The 14,346-nt window shown below is 41.6% G+C and overlaps 1 protein-coding gene across 4 annotated transcripts in view; it reads left to right on the forward strand.

The window, feature by feature from the left end:
• Positions 1-14,346, forward strand: part of Salm (spalt major) — a 148,476-nt gene that overhangs the window by 68,931 nt on the left and 65,199 nt on the right. For 2 of the 4 annotated variants that reach the window (XM_072889021.1, XM_072889022.1), the window contains exon 1: positions 9,594-11,282. The exons of 1 other annotated variant lie outside the window; for it this stretch is intronic. In XM_072889021.1, the coding sequence (XP_072745122.1) occupies positions 11,177-11,282 (106 nt within the window). In that variant the 5' untranslated portion in view covers positions 9,594-11,176. Of the gene's footprint in view, positions 1-9,591; positions 11,283-14,346 lie in introns of those variants that run through there. One more of the 4 variants, XM_072889019.1, reaches the window with a different exon arrangement.

Raw genomic sequence — 14,346 nt, forward strand, 5'->3', positions numbered from 1 at the left:
ATTTTTTGGATAAGCTTATTAATATGTAAAAGTGTTTTTAAAAAATGTGAAAAAATGTATATATATATATATATATATATATATATATATATATATATATATATATATGTATATACCTTCTTTGAACATTCTAAGTAAAGACTAAAATAATAAATTTGAAAAATAATTTACTTAAATATATTATTTTATGATGTTTTGTTTTCGAGAAATTGACGTTGTTAGAAAAATCACAGACAAAAATGATCCCTCAGTACAAAATAAGGGTTAATATTCAAGAAAAAACAATGTACAATGCAAACATTATCAGAACAATGACATACAACATTTATACTAAGTAATTTGTCGAAATATTTTTACGATAAAACATTTACAAACATTAATACCGACAATTTTGCAAAAACTAATTAATTAATTCTAGAAATGTATAACATTATAATATATATATATGAGATTACATATGAGGGCAACCAACACACTCTACATAAAAGTATTTTGATCGATCAAGAAAGATTTCTGCTGACAAGCTATTTGAATATTAATATGGGAAGAGAGAGAAAACAAGACATTTCGTGTTTTATATTATCCGAAACTTTAGAATTAGAAGCTTTCACTAGGAATACTTCGAATATATGTAGTCTGATATAGAATTATATAATAAAACTATATAACACAACCATAGAAAAATATATAATAATATATGACAAATTAATCAATAACGAAAAAATATGTTGCATTTAATAAAAACGTTATTACAATAATGAAAAATAGAAAAATTATATTATATAAATTCGTCGATTAAACTTTTTCCCTCTCTCTCTCTCTCTCTCTCTCTCTCTCTCTCTCTCTCTCTCTCGCACACGCGAAATATAGTTACGAATGTTATAAAAAATTAATTAAACAATTAATCGAAATAACATAATAAAGCAATGTAACGATGAATAATTACAATAATGCATCGCAATATATCATAGTTAAATTAGCAATGCTTGTTCGTGCCTTTAATCTTGAGAGACATTCAAAGCTATGATATCAGAAGAAATGGTGAAAGAAAAAAAGGTAAGAGTTTCAAAAGGTAAAATAAAGCGCAAGCATGCGGCAAAAACGTGGGCGTGTACGCGTCTTCTCATCCGCAGATCTCTATGACGCGTTATCCCCGAGGTGTCGACGCGGTTAGGAACCGAAAGGGACTCGAGCGGGAACAACCGAGAGATATATCGTCTCGCTGGCTGTTAATAAGATGAGACAATGCTCGGAGAAAAAGAGAGAGACCTCGTCCGCAGCCGTGGCCGGAAAGCTTCGACGTACGCACGTGTGTGCGTCGCGATCTCACGGCCGTGTGCGTTCGGGAGAAGGCACGGGCGTTCATATGTTTATTAGCCGGACCCGGCATAAATAACGCAGCTATAAGGTATAAGAAGGAGAAGAAAGGGTGGTAGGAACCGCGGCGGGGTACGCGGAGAGAACCCGAAGACTGGGCCGATCGAGGGGCCAGCATTCGGAAGAGGAACGGGATGGGGGGAGAGAGAGAGAGAGAGAGAGAGAGAAGTGAACGCGCAAGAAGAGGGACGAGAGCCTTGGTCCCAAAGATCGCCCGAGTAAATTGTCACACGCTCTCTCTGTTCTAAGGAAACGGAGAATAGGGGTGTCCGGATAGTAGCGGCGGAGGAGAGGGTGGGAGAGAGGGGCTGAAGACGACGATCGGTTCGTAAGAAAGAGGTGACGGGAGGAGGATCGCGGGTGGAAAGAGATCCTATCCTAAGGTAGACTGTATATAGAGGGTAGAGAAGAGTGTGCGTGAACATGAGGAAGAGAAAGAGAGAGAGGGGCAGAGATGGCACTCTCGCTCTTTTTTTTCACCCGCAAAATCGAGACGAGGAGATGGAGAGCGAGGGCGGCGCAGGATAGTGCCCGGGGAAGTAAGGTGGACGGAGGGAAAGATGGACCGAGAGAGCTGGACCTACCTAATTTACCTCCCAGATAATGCGGCATAATTAAAGCAAAATGTAACGTCGCTGGCAATTAAAACAAATTTATGCGGCCGAGATCCGCGATCGGCCGACCCGGGTCCCTTTCTGCCAACCTTGAACGCGTTCTTACCTTGTCTCCTCCACGAGATGCATTATTATTGTTATTACGGCTGCCGAATGTCTCCTCTTGGCTTGATTTTATCAAAGACTTGCTATAAAGAACTTTAGTTCTCTTTCTGATAGTCTCTGAATCTTATTATTTTAGAAAATTGCGATATTTCGCATCTGTGAAAAAGAGAATCAATAGAGAATAAATCAAAAGTATGCTATCATATTTGATAAAACTTAAACATAGCTAATTAATTTTTATCTTTTTATTATCTGTAAAGTTTTACACATTAAGATACAATATTATCTTGTAAAAAGTTAAGTTTATACATAGAAACAAAAAATACAACCGATATATTTATACATATAGTCATGTTATCAAACTTTTTTTTTACAGTATTTGCAAAATATTAAATTATACACAAACATTTCATTATATCAAATAAAAAAATTACTTTGCAGCTTGGCTTATCCATTATCGTATCGGTAATTCGGTTTTAAAAGTTATATGCTTTTCTGAGAATTGATCCTTATAGCAAAAACATTAATGAAGGAAAAAAGATAGGAAACGTGATCAAAGAAAATTAATGAAGAATTATTTGGTCGAATTACATATATACATATATATATTGACGATACATGGGCGCAACTGAATAATACAACCTGGGACATGAATTCTCGTTAGTCGACGCAGATGTTCCTTGGCTGTACTACCTAAGATCGTCTCTAAGAAATATTTCTTTTTTTTTTTTTTTTTTTTTTTTTGCATAGTACATATAACGATGACGATAATACTTTAAACGAATAACGATAACATGAAAAAAAATTACACAACTTGCATAATGTCATGTGCAGAAAAAGAAAGAACCAAGATATTTATTACGAAAGACTTATAAACACGAAAAATTAACATGAGTTTCAAATTACAAATGTCACATATGCGCAATTTTATGAGCTCTGAATTAAATTTCTCGGCAATTAATTTGCGTTGCAATTAGCATATAAAACACGGTACGCAAAGTAATATATTATATTTCCCTAATATCATATATATATATATATATATATATATAATTTTTTTATGTGGCCCATCTTCATATATATTTATTTTGTAGAAGTAATAAAAGAAAAAAACATCTCCCATAGAGACAAAAAAGCACATCAATTGCCGAGGCACTAACAACAAGAAGCGTTTATCACGCAAAAAGGAAGAGAGATTCTCTAGCATCCTTTGGGAGCCAAAGGTTCAAGTTCTGTTGGATAACTATCGAAAAAGCTTAGAGAAAAGAAGGACGAATAAATCAAAGATGGGGGTGAGAAGCTATTCGGAATCGCTCTGCGTATCAGCATTTCGCTCTCGTTATGTCGTTGTGACGTGTGTCCAGGTTTTTTCTCCCTCCTCTTCTCTCTTGTTCATCTTTCTCATATCTATACGGCTACTCACTTACAATCGCCTTGTCAATCACGTTTGTTGCATATGAAGACTTGATTGAGGCGAGAAAGGAAAAGAGGGGCACTAGTTTTTCTATATAAGCTATAAACGGTGTACGGTTGTAGACGATACACGTATGTAGGTGTAAAGCTATACAGAAACATGGTGTGTGTCTGTGTCAACTTGCTGAGAAAATCCAGAGTTCACTTCTTCTCGCAGCGCACATTTTCACGAGATTAAAAGCCAGATTGCATAATACTGCGAATAGAATTGCACTCTTTATTTTTATATTAAACACAAAGTCAATTGAAAAATTCATTCTAAAATGAGGATATTGCTATTCAAAAGAAAATAAGAGCTATTAAAAAATACATTGAAACATTTTAAATTTGTATGACTGTAGGTATGCATTTGTTGAAGAAAAAAAGAGGCAAATATAATTTTAGAATCTTTTTTATTTTCCATATTCATCCATTCTGCTTCTTGTACCTGCTAAAGATATCGTATCGCAAGCACGAATTCGTTATCAACCGCTCTCATCTCGCTCATCCGAATAATTTAAATGAATACAGCTTTTCCGCCGAGAGAAGCGTCGCAAGGCATTCCTTTTTGTTCCTCATCGATCGGTTCGCGATACCGATCGAAAGAAAAAGGAGCCGCTCGATATAAATACGGTCCTTAATATTATTTCCAACAGACCCTCAGTAACAATATCTGTTACTCCCACCGTCGTCTTATTAGCCGGGACGGGTAGAAAAGAACAAGGTGATCGGTAGTTTATAAACGAAATTCATGCGCAACGTGCCTTGGACGGTGAACGCGGATGTCGTGGAAAAAAGAGGAGAGAAAAGGGCCCGCGTTCTGGCGATGCCGCCGCGCTGACTGGATATGTCCGTAGATAAATTGACGTCAAATCGGATTTTATTGCGACGAGGAGAGGAAGGGGCGGCGGGGAAGGGAATGGGCGCGAGGAAGAACCGGGAATATCCTGGACCTGGACACGAAGAGGCGAAGAAAGGTGATAGAAAACAGGTCCGGTCTCGCCTCGAGCGAGACGCAACTATTTCGTGTTTTTCTTCGGGAGATCCGACGCGCCGCTATCGCTGTGCCATCTGCTTGACAAACCCACGCCATCCTCATGAATACGTCATATCTATTCTTTTGCCACCGGAGCCATAAACCTGGACCGCATCCAGCTCTCCCCCGTCTGTTCTTCCATCTCTTCCGTTTACTTTCTACCAATGGACTCCGTCGAGATCTCAAATATTTCGAAGGACTCGATTCTGCTTCCAGACTCCAGTATAAGTCTGTCCGAATTTTCATGAGATATTTCAAATCGTCAATTGGTTTTCGAGGAAATTTAATGTTTCGCACACTTAAATTTATCAAAAATACAAAATGACAATTTCCCTCTTTCGATATTTAAAAAATTATCTTGAATTTTTTTAGTAGCATTAATTTTTTTTATTAAAGAAAATTTCTTACGCGTTATTTACTAGAGAGAGAGAGAGAGAGAGAGAGACATTTATTTGATAAATAAAAAAAAAAAAAAAATATTCGACAGACGTGCTGAATTGCTCGTTATGAAGAGATTGGGAAGAAAAAAGAGAGGGGGGGGGGAAATAAAGCTACATAAAAAAAATATATATATAATGCATATCTAAATAGTTAGAGACGAAAACGTTAATGCAGTGACGCTAATGTAAAAAGCGTGGTACACCGCGCAAATTAAAACGGTCCGGTGATTTTGTTGCCGCGCGCGAGATCGGCGAAATCGCTTCATTTCCATCGAAATTAAGAGAGACGGAAACCTCGCGCGCCGCGCTCCCTTGGAAGCGGTCCACCGGCGGACGGCACGTCGCCGGAGAATGAACAAATCTACATGAAACGCGCCGAATGATAAAAGAAGAAGTCCGCGAGAGTATATGCGCGTTTTTATCCGGCCACGCCTCCGCAACCTAATTGAATGCAGTGCAATCTAAACGGCGTCAATTTGCTGACCCCCCCCTCTCTCCCCTCGTAGCCCCAAATGGCTTTAATGTTCCACGTACGGGGAAGAAGGAGAGAGAGAGAGAGAGAGAGAGAGAGAGAGAGAGAGAGAGAGAGACAGAGAAAGATCGCCACCTGCTGCGGCGGATTTTCTGCGCTCTTTTAATGCCGCGATCTCGTCGGGATTCAATTCGGGGTCCGGAGTGCTAGGACGCAAATCTATCAATGTAGAATGAGTAGAGATGCAGGTGTTGGAAAACGACTACTTGTACGACAGATACAGAATTGCTCGGGGGATATAAAGCCGTGGTGGCGCGATGGTATTATAGCAATATATGTACGTCAAACTCCTTTTATGTGACAATTTCGTTCATTAACTAAATTTAATAAAAAATAGAAATATTTTACTCACGTTACTAATTACGGATGAAAAAAAAAATTACAAACTATAATTAATAAAATAATAAAAAAAAAAAAAGCACGAGTCAATAATATGCATACTTGTTTTTTTTAATGCAGAAATCGTATATTCCTCTGGAATATAATTAAATTCGTATGCATATTACTTGGGTCCGCGCGACTAATGGAATGATTTACACAAGCTACTCGGAAGTTTATCTAGCTGTGACGCAGAGGAAGTATCAAGTATTCTCTTCTTAGCATAGTTAACAAACCTTTATTATAATCTATTGTGCGCGACATTGTGTCGAGCAGCGAACGTTGAACAGGCGCGGATGTTTATGAAAACACACGGGTCTCAAGTGTTTTGTGAAAGACGCGCAAGAGAGGCAGGTATCTCTACTAATCCTAGGAGGAAAGATGCGCCACTGCAGGTGTCAGTCCCGGCGCCGGCGCCGGCGCTTGTTCACGACGGACAACCAGACCACCCTTTTCTCCAGCCCTGCCCGCACACACATTATAGCCCCTAAGATCTTTACGCAAAAATTATGAGCCGGGAAGGACAATAAACCTGTTCGAAACATAGGGAAAAAATGCGTTTTTCGGTTCAACGGACTCTCGAGGGAGAAATTGCGGTTATATATATATATATGTATATGATTACAATTTTTGAAGCGGTAGCATATTGTATGCAGAAAAAAATAATACTGCAACGCGCGATTACGTTCAAGTGATATCTAAAAATGACGATAAAAAGAGCGAATATCCTCAATATTTATATCATACACATCCACAATGTTATTTCATGATAATTTTTACACGTTTTTCTGTTTTCATAATATAATTATATAATTATTATTTTCATAAAACTATCCCTTTTTCTAAAGCGCTATTACTATTCTTGCTAGTGTCATTTTCATTATGTTGACGATATTTTTCGATTTAAAAAAATAATATATCGCAAAATTAGGTAATCAATGTAATGGTTAAATAATGATAAAAACACAAAGTAGATTCACAAGCACTTTTAAACCGCGAGTGAAATTCCGTTCATAGAACGGATTGACACTGCATCTGGTTGACAGACGCGTCAAGTTGCAGTAAATAGAATCGGCTCAGATGTACTTTTTATAATTGAAGGAATATAAATAGATTTTATACACATGCATAGGGAATAAGGAAACTGTGAAGTGATCCGATGCTTTATAAATATTGCATAAATAAAAGAAACAATGCGGAAGTGAAACCATTAGAAAATATAAGAATAGTGCATGAATATTCTGAATATCATTAATTAGTATGCTATTAGGTTTATTTTGTAATAAATTATCACGCTATATTTCTTAATTCCTTAAGCATTATTATACCTCAAATATTATACAAAAAAAATATGTATACGGATCAGAATTCTCTTTTACCTTCATTAAAATTATCCTTCATAAAAATACATATTTTAAGTGTCTATATGTATATCTCAATTATTTATTCAACACAGATGTTCGCAGCACAATGACTGACGAGAATAGAGTCGCGTTGGGGAAAATTAAATAAAAATTAGCGATAATAAAATTCTCATCCGAGAAAGATCTCACGCTGCTGCTAGCTTATGGCTGTATAGCCGAGCAGAATGGAGGAGTTTGGTGGAGGTACCAGCCAGAAACACACCTGAACCATAAGCGCTTTATTCATACGCATGATTCCGTGAAGTGCCAACCGTTGCCGCTCACACCCCATCCACGGGTCTTGATCTTCTCGCCTTACCCCCTTATCTATCCCCCCCTCCTCCGCCCCGTCCGCTTTTCTACTTTGCCGCTCACCGCAGTCTTCGCTACTAGACCTCCCTTTTCGTCCCCCTCTCTGCCCCTAGTCTAAACTATCCCGTCGATCCACCTGTTCTCTCGCGTTTCTATCGTGACGTGATATGACAAGGTGTGATTGAAGAGTATATTGAAGAATGTAAAACAATATGCGCGATTTTCAAGCGTGTCTCATTTATTTACGTTATAATGTAATTATTATCCATCATTTCTTAAATATTATATAATATAATAAATAATATAATCTCATTTGGTTGATATTAAAATAAGATATCTCGAAATAAAGGAAAAATTAGCCTTATTATGTATGAGCAAGGTTTCTATACGCGATAAAAAAATCTAGTATATATTTTAATTAAATTATATAAATAATGCGCCTTGACATCACGCTGATTGAATAATCAGGGGTATCGACTTTATTTACATACACGTATCTGGCTAAACGTGCTGGTGCGCGAGTGTATGGTAACCAATCGAGGACATTTCGTTCGTTGAAATTGAGTAGACAAGCATTTTAAAACTTGCAATCACCGAGTACATCTCCTAGTACAACGTGCACGCGTAATCAGTAATTACGTAGTAGTAATCGGCTGGACGTAGCGAGAACGTAGCGAGACAAGGGGGAGTCTACATCAGGAAATGCCGATCGACGAGTAATTCGCGGACGACGTCGCAGAAATGTCAACGCACTCGTTACGATCTTTTCGACCGTGTTGTCTCTCGCATACAATTGCCAGAATCGACGACGGCCAGATCGAGCGCGACGGTGGAACGAGAAAATAATTGGGCAGCATATAAAACACGATATCGTCGGCGCATCGGACGGAACGGGAGGGGAAGGAAGGGGACGGGACGGGACGGGACGGGACGGGATGCGATGCGGGGTGCGGGGTGCGGGGTGCGGTGCAGCGGGAGAGAAACGCGCTAGAATATTCACGTTGAAACGCGCGGCATATAAAATCATAGAGACACGAGTGGCTCTCGCTATATAATAATGCATAAGGAGGCGGCCGCTTCTCCGGGACAGGCCACGCCTCGCATTCCCGCGCCACTAGGTGGCGGGGATATCCAGCATCCGCCGGAAGGGGGAATAAGACAGAGAGAAAGACGGATCGTGCGGGCAGGTAGGAGAATGAGGAGCGCGACACGAAGCAGGGGAAGCGAACGAACGGAGGAGCGCGAAAGGATTCCTCTCTCGCGCCCCTTTCGAGGCGCACATTCGATCACGCTTCGCGGAGCACGTTTTTTTTTTTTTTTTTTTTTTTTTAGTCGGTCTTACGATGTTTTCGCGTCATATCGTTGCCAGCACGATCGCCGAAGCGACCTACCATTAGATGAAGATCGTAAAATGTGTGAGGGAAAAAAAATAGAGAAAAAGAGAAAAGGAGATCTTACCTTTCTCTACCTTTCTTTATTCATTTAGGTATAAGCCGTCGATAATTGGGCCCTTGGACACGCTCGTAAAAGTAACAGCGGGTGACCGAGTCGTTCATCTTTCGAAAGAATGCCCACGGAAGAGATCGCTCGGAAAGGTATATGCGTGCGACGTGTGCCCGGTGCGCGACAATAACGCGTGGAGGTCTTGACTTGTGCCTCTCGTTTACAAGGGTGGATCTCCGCATCCGCGCGGCAGCGACCGTGGACGGTGGCGGCGGTGGCGGTGGCGGCGGCGGCGGCGGCGGTGGCGGCGGCGGCGGTGGCGGCGGCGGTGGCGGTGGCGGTGGCGGCGGCGGCGGCGGCGGTGACGCGCGGACGGAGAAGGGAACGCATCGCGAAGGAGGTTGCGCGCGGAGAATGGCGCGGAGGAGGGGAGGGGGACGAGCGCCGGCTGAGGAGAGGGGAGAGCGGACGAGTCGCGTTTCGGAGCAGGGGAGGGGAGGGCAGAGAGCGCGCGGCGTCGCGTCGGTCGCAGTCAGTCGCGAAGCGCGCGATCGAGTGGGGGCGGAAGCGCGCGCAGGGAGTATCTCTTCTCCTACCACGGCGTACGCGTCTCGCAGACGGCGGAGAGGGGCGTCTGGACGTCAGGCCCAGAGCTGGTCCGTCCGCCGTCCGGCCGACTCGAGGTATCGCAGAGCTGCGGATTTCGCGCGAGATATAGACCCATAAACACGCACGCGTGTACACACATCCGCGCGCGCGCGCGCGCATCACATACACACACATACACACGCACGCACACACGTACATATACACACGCATACGATACGTAACACATATACACGCGACATATCACATATCCTCACACACGCATATAACATACACACGCACATATATATACACAGTCGTCGGCGCACACGTGTACATTGTATACGGGCAAACAGTGCATGGTAGACAGACACCGTCACGCCGTCATATTACGTGTAAATCGCGGTAGACTCTGGCGCGCGTTGTACACATACACGAGTGTACTTACCTCTGCGTCGCGACGTGCGGGCAGCCGCGAATGCCGCCGGTCTATCGCCGCCATACTGTCGCGAGTCGTCAAACGAACCGACATCGTCGAGCGGTAATCGAAATAGCGTGAGTACCGGGTGTGCAGTGGTGAGCAATCGCGATTTGTGCGCGAGAGTTGTGATAAAGGACAGCCACGAGACAACAACACTCGTTTCGTCCAAGCTGTGACAAAGGACAGCCACGAGACAACACAAGAGATTGATTTCTGTCAAAGTGTGACAAAGTCAACGACGCTCGTTTCGGAACGCTCTACGACTTTTCAAGCGGAAACGTAGAGAGAGAGAGAGAGAGAGAGAGAGAAAGAGAGAGAAAAAAGAAAGATACACGCGTGCCACGTGCGAGACGCACGCGTAAGAAAGCGTCGACGACTCAAAGTCAGAGAAAAAAAAAAAAAAAGTTTGCATCTCTCTCTCTCTGTTAGTGCGCGGGACGACAGTTTTATATCTCGGACGATTTCGTAGATTAAAAAAAATCGCACCTTCGCGAATGAGGAATGGGTTAGGATACCGGAGCGAGCCTCTATGGATTACTGGCCGAGTTGACACGCTCACCGGCCGGCGGGCGAGAGTAACGCTCCTTTGGCGACGATCCACGTATGGAACACTTCGGGAAGCGCGAGAACCGCTTCGCGCGGGGAGGGTGCAGCTCCTCTAGATAGTTGACGCCGATGAAGAACGCGGACAACGATCGTTGCGTTTTTTCGGCTTCGGACTGAGAGAAAGAAAGAGATAGGGAGAGAGAGAGAGAGAGACATGCAGTGCGTGGCGACATTTTTGACACTGCAGCGACGTCGTGAACCGCCGTTGTACCGTCGACGACGTCTGGATTGACCGCATTGTCCGTTTACTTTCCGTCACTTTCCCGAGGAAGAGGAGAAAAAAAGACGGGGAGAATCCACGAGGACGATCGGTCCAATCGACGCGATTCCGACCGTCGGCGGACGACAGCGACTTCTTCTTCTTCTTCGTCCGAGTGCGAGGAGAGTGAACTGATTCAACCGCATCGGAGGGATGTCACGGAGAAAGCAGGCCCGACCGAGCCGTGCCCATCTTGAGGAGGATCTTGTCCAGGGGCCTCTGCTGATCAATCCCGTTGGAACTGTCACGAGCGAAATCCGTAAGTGATTCCTTCATTCTTTCCTGGAATAACACGGGGATATAAGGGGGATTATCCCTGTCCCTCAACCGCATCGTTCGGAATGTCATCGCGCGCGTCTGCTTCCGAATGGATTTGTGAATGAAATGAAGAAAAACGTTGCGTATACCCGCAACAATGATGGAAAAATTGAAAGCATATCTTAAATTTCTACGACAAGCTTTATCTCAAGAAAGTATTTTATATTCCAGCAAAATTGATACTACATTATAATGAGCGCGTCTTTCGATCCAGACATTGACCTAAGACTCTCTCTCTCTGAAGTATATATTAAATATATATATATATACATGTTTATTTTAGCAAAATATAAACACGAGAATTTTGCACTTGCGTTCCATCCTACAAAAACGTAATAGCATCTTTAAAAAAAAAAACACACACACACACACAAAATATCATACAATAAGTAAGTAACGTTAGTCAACAATTTTTTTAATTCTTATGAAATAGAGTAATCACGATATATACAATGAAACGAATTTCTAGAGAACGTCGAGTTGAACGTTTATAGTATATAATATCGTTTTCACAAGGTTACACCGTCTTTCCATAGAGTCGACGAGTTTAGAGCGAAATGTATCGAGCCAAAGTTACGCGATTTCGGTAGTTGGAGGCGCGATAACGCGATAAGGAAGCGCACTCCGGAGGTGCGGTAACGGTTTACGATATTGTCGGCACAAGTGAGAAAAACGGAGCGGTCGACTTATTTGACGATTTATTTATCGGCGGTCTCGCAACGAAAAATCGTCGACGACGAGTACGCGTTAGATAGGAGATAGACGCGTAGACGCCGGCGATAGTGAAATACGAAAGGCGTCGTTAGATTAATGCAGACGAGACCTCCCCCGCTAATATCATACACTCGATTCGCTAAATGCCCTGGAACTGCAACTCGATTCACGGCCACTTTCCGTCGGATCGAAGATGAGCGCCTGCCGTCTCGTCTGACGAATCCACTTGGATAAACGGACCTGTCTCGGCGTAACATCAAAGCCAGCCTAAGAAACGGCCGATAAAACGTTTCCATCCCGACCGGGTGCTTCTCGCGTTCGGGGCCGCGCGCGTTCTGTAGGACGATTAAATCGCCAACCAACTCGAGAAGTTGGTGTAAAATTCGATTGGAAAATCTCTCAGGTGATTTTTATACACTAGCTAAGAAATGCGCTCTTGCATAATCATCGCATTCGATGCGATAAACTTTTTAAGCTTTTGCCGAAAATTTAAATTTTTTCAATTCTTATGAGATGGAGTAAAAAGTGACAATATATACAATGTGTAGGGTAAAATGCATTTTTCTAGAAATGATAAAGATTACGTTTAATATTGTTTTTACAAAGTTACACCGTTTTTCTGTAGATCGACGATAAATAGTGAAAATTGCACAAATATTATAGCGCGACATTATGCATTAATTAGAATTTTTGTCCCATATATTATTTTTATACAACCGTTACATTTTAATATGTTAGAGAGGAATTTTTTAAATTTCCATACAACACTTTGAAACAAAAAGTCTCTCTCACACACACACACACACACACATAAAGATTTACACTACGCGAAAATATATCTTCTCGAGATTTTTCCTTATATATATCGCGCACGCGCGATCGCCAAATGTAGAAAATTTAAAGACGATGATTTCCATCTATAGGAGGATATACTTTATCGGATACATTTACGTTCTCCCCCTCTTCTCCCATTAAACATAACCAGAACTTGTCCGACCGCGGCGAGATAAGAACTCGTTACTATAAACTACTCGGTTTTACTGAATCCACGTACCTGACATTCGTGTGTGTATCCACACATTTTCGCGTACGTGTACCATTCGCAGAGATCACGTCTAACGTTTAATGCTGGACACGCTTAGCCTCACCGATATAAAAACGGAGGATATTTCGAGGAGGAGCCACATTTCGCGGAAAATATTTTTCAGAACGCGGCACGCGTTATTTTGCCCCCGACGTAAGTAAAGAGAGAGAGAGAGAGAGAGAGAGAGAGAGAAGATCTACCGGCGATCGCGTGAAGAATGAAATTTCAGCGAAGCCTCTCTGCTGTGAGTATCGAGAGGCGCCGAACAACACGGGATGCTCTTAATTTGCCAACTTTTTCAATCGCAAGTTTCTGCAGCTCTCCCGCCGCCGTTGTGAGTTGTACTCTCCGCGAATAGTTGGAACATCTCGAAAACAGCATAAAGCGGGTCTCATTCCTGAGCGCGTGTACGTGACAGGCCGGTTTCTTGCTGAGTCAGAGGCAAAATCGAAAATGTCTGCGGTTACGGCGGTAACGATTAGTTTAAACGTGGATTAAAGTTTGTCTAAATGCAACGCGATAATTATTATTTGCTCTTTCTGGTATTCCTCATATAGCGTGAGGTACGTTGGAGACTCATCAAAAGTCGTAGTCTTTTTATTCTATCACATTTAGTATGTTTATATATTTATCTATGACATTTTAGACATTGTGTAATGAGGTAAATTAAGCTGTTAACAAACATACGCGTGACAGAAGAAACATCAAATGGAAACATTGAAAATAAACTATAAAATCATTGGTCATCTGTCAACTTCACCGATCGTCTAAATTTTATACGTCATGTAATACGAAGAATGAAACTTTGGCAAACAGATGTAGGAATATTCGTGATGTCGCTTTCCCCAACAGTTAACGTAGCTTTTCGACGAAACTCGATTAAAAAATATGTATTTTTTTCTTTATGATCAAAGTTATACGACGTATTCTTTAATGCTCATATTATAAATAAAACGTCTTTCATACACAGTTATTTTCCTCATTATATTTGCATTTATTTTTTTCCATCATATTATTGTACATACAGCCATAAGTAAAGATACGCAACGTTAATTGGATTTAATCTTTATTATATTTGCCTGTAAAAAACGTATATACAGATAAGTATTATCAATAATAATTAAAATTACGATCAGCCAATATTTGACGTTTGGCAACTGGGAGCATGATGTTACATACTAATGGAATATATAGACTCAAAAAAAAT

This window comes from Anoplolepis gracilipes, chromosome 3, assembly GCF_047496725.1.
Source record: "Anoplolepis gracilipes chromosome 3, ASM4749672v1, whole genome shotgun sequence".
In the NCBI taxonomy this organism is placed as follows: Eukaryota; Metazoa; Arthropoda; class Insecta; order Hymenoptera; family Formicidae; genus Anoplolepis; species Anoplolepis gracilipes.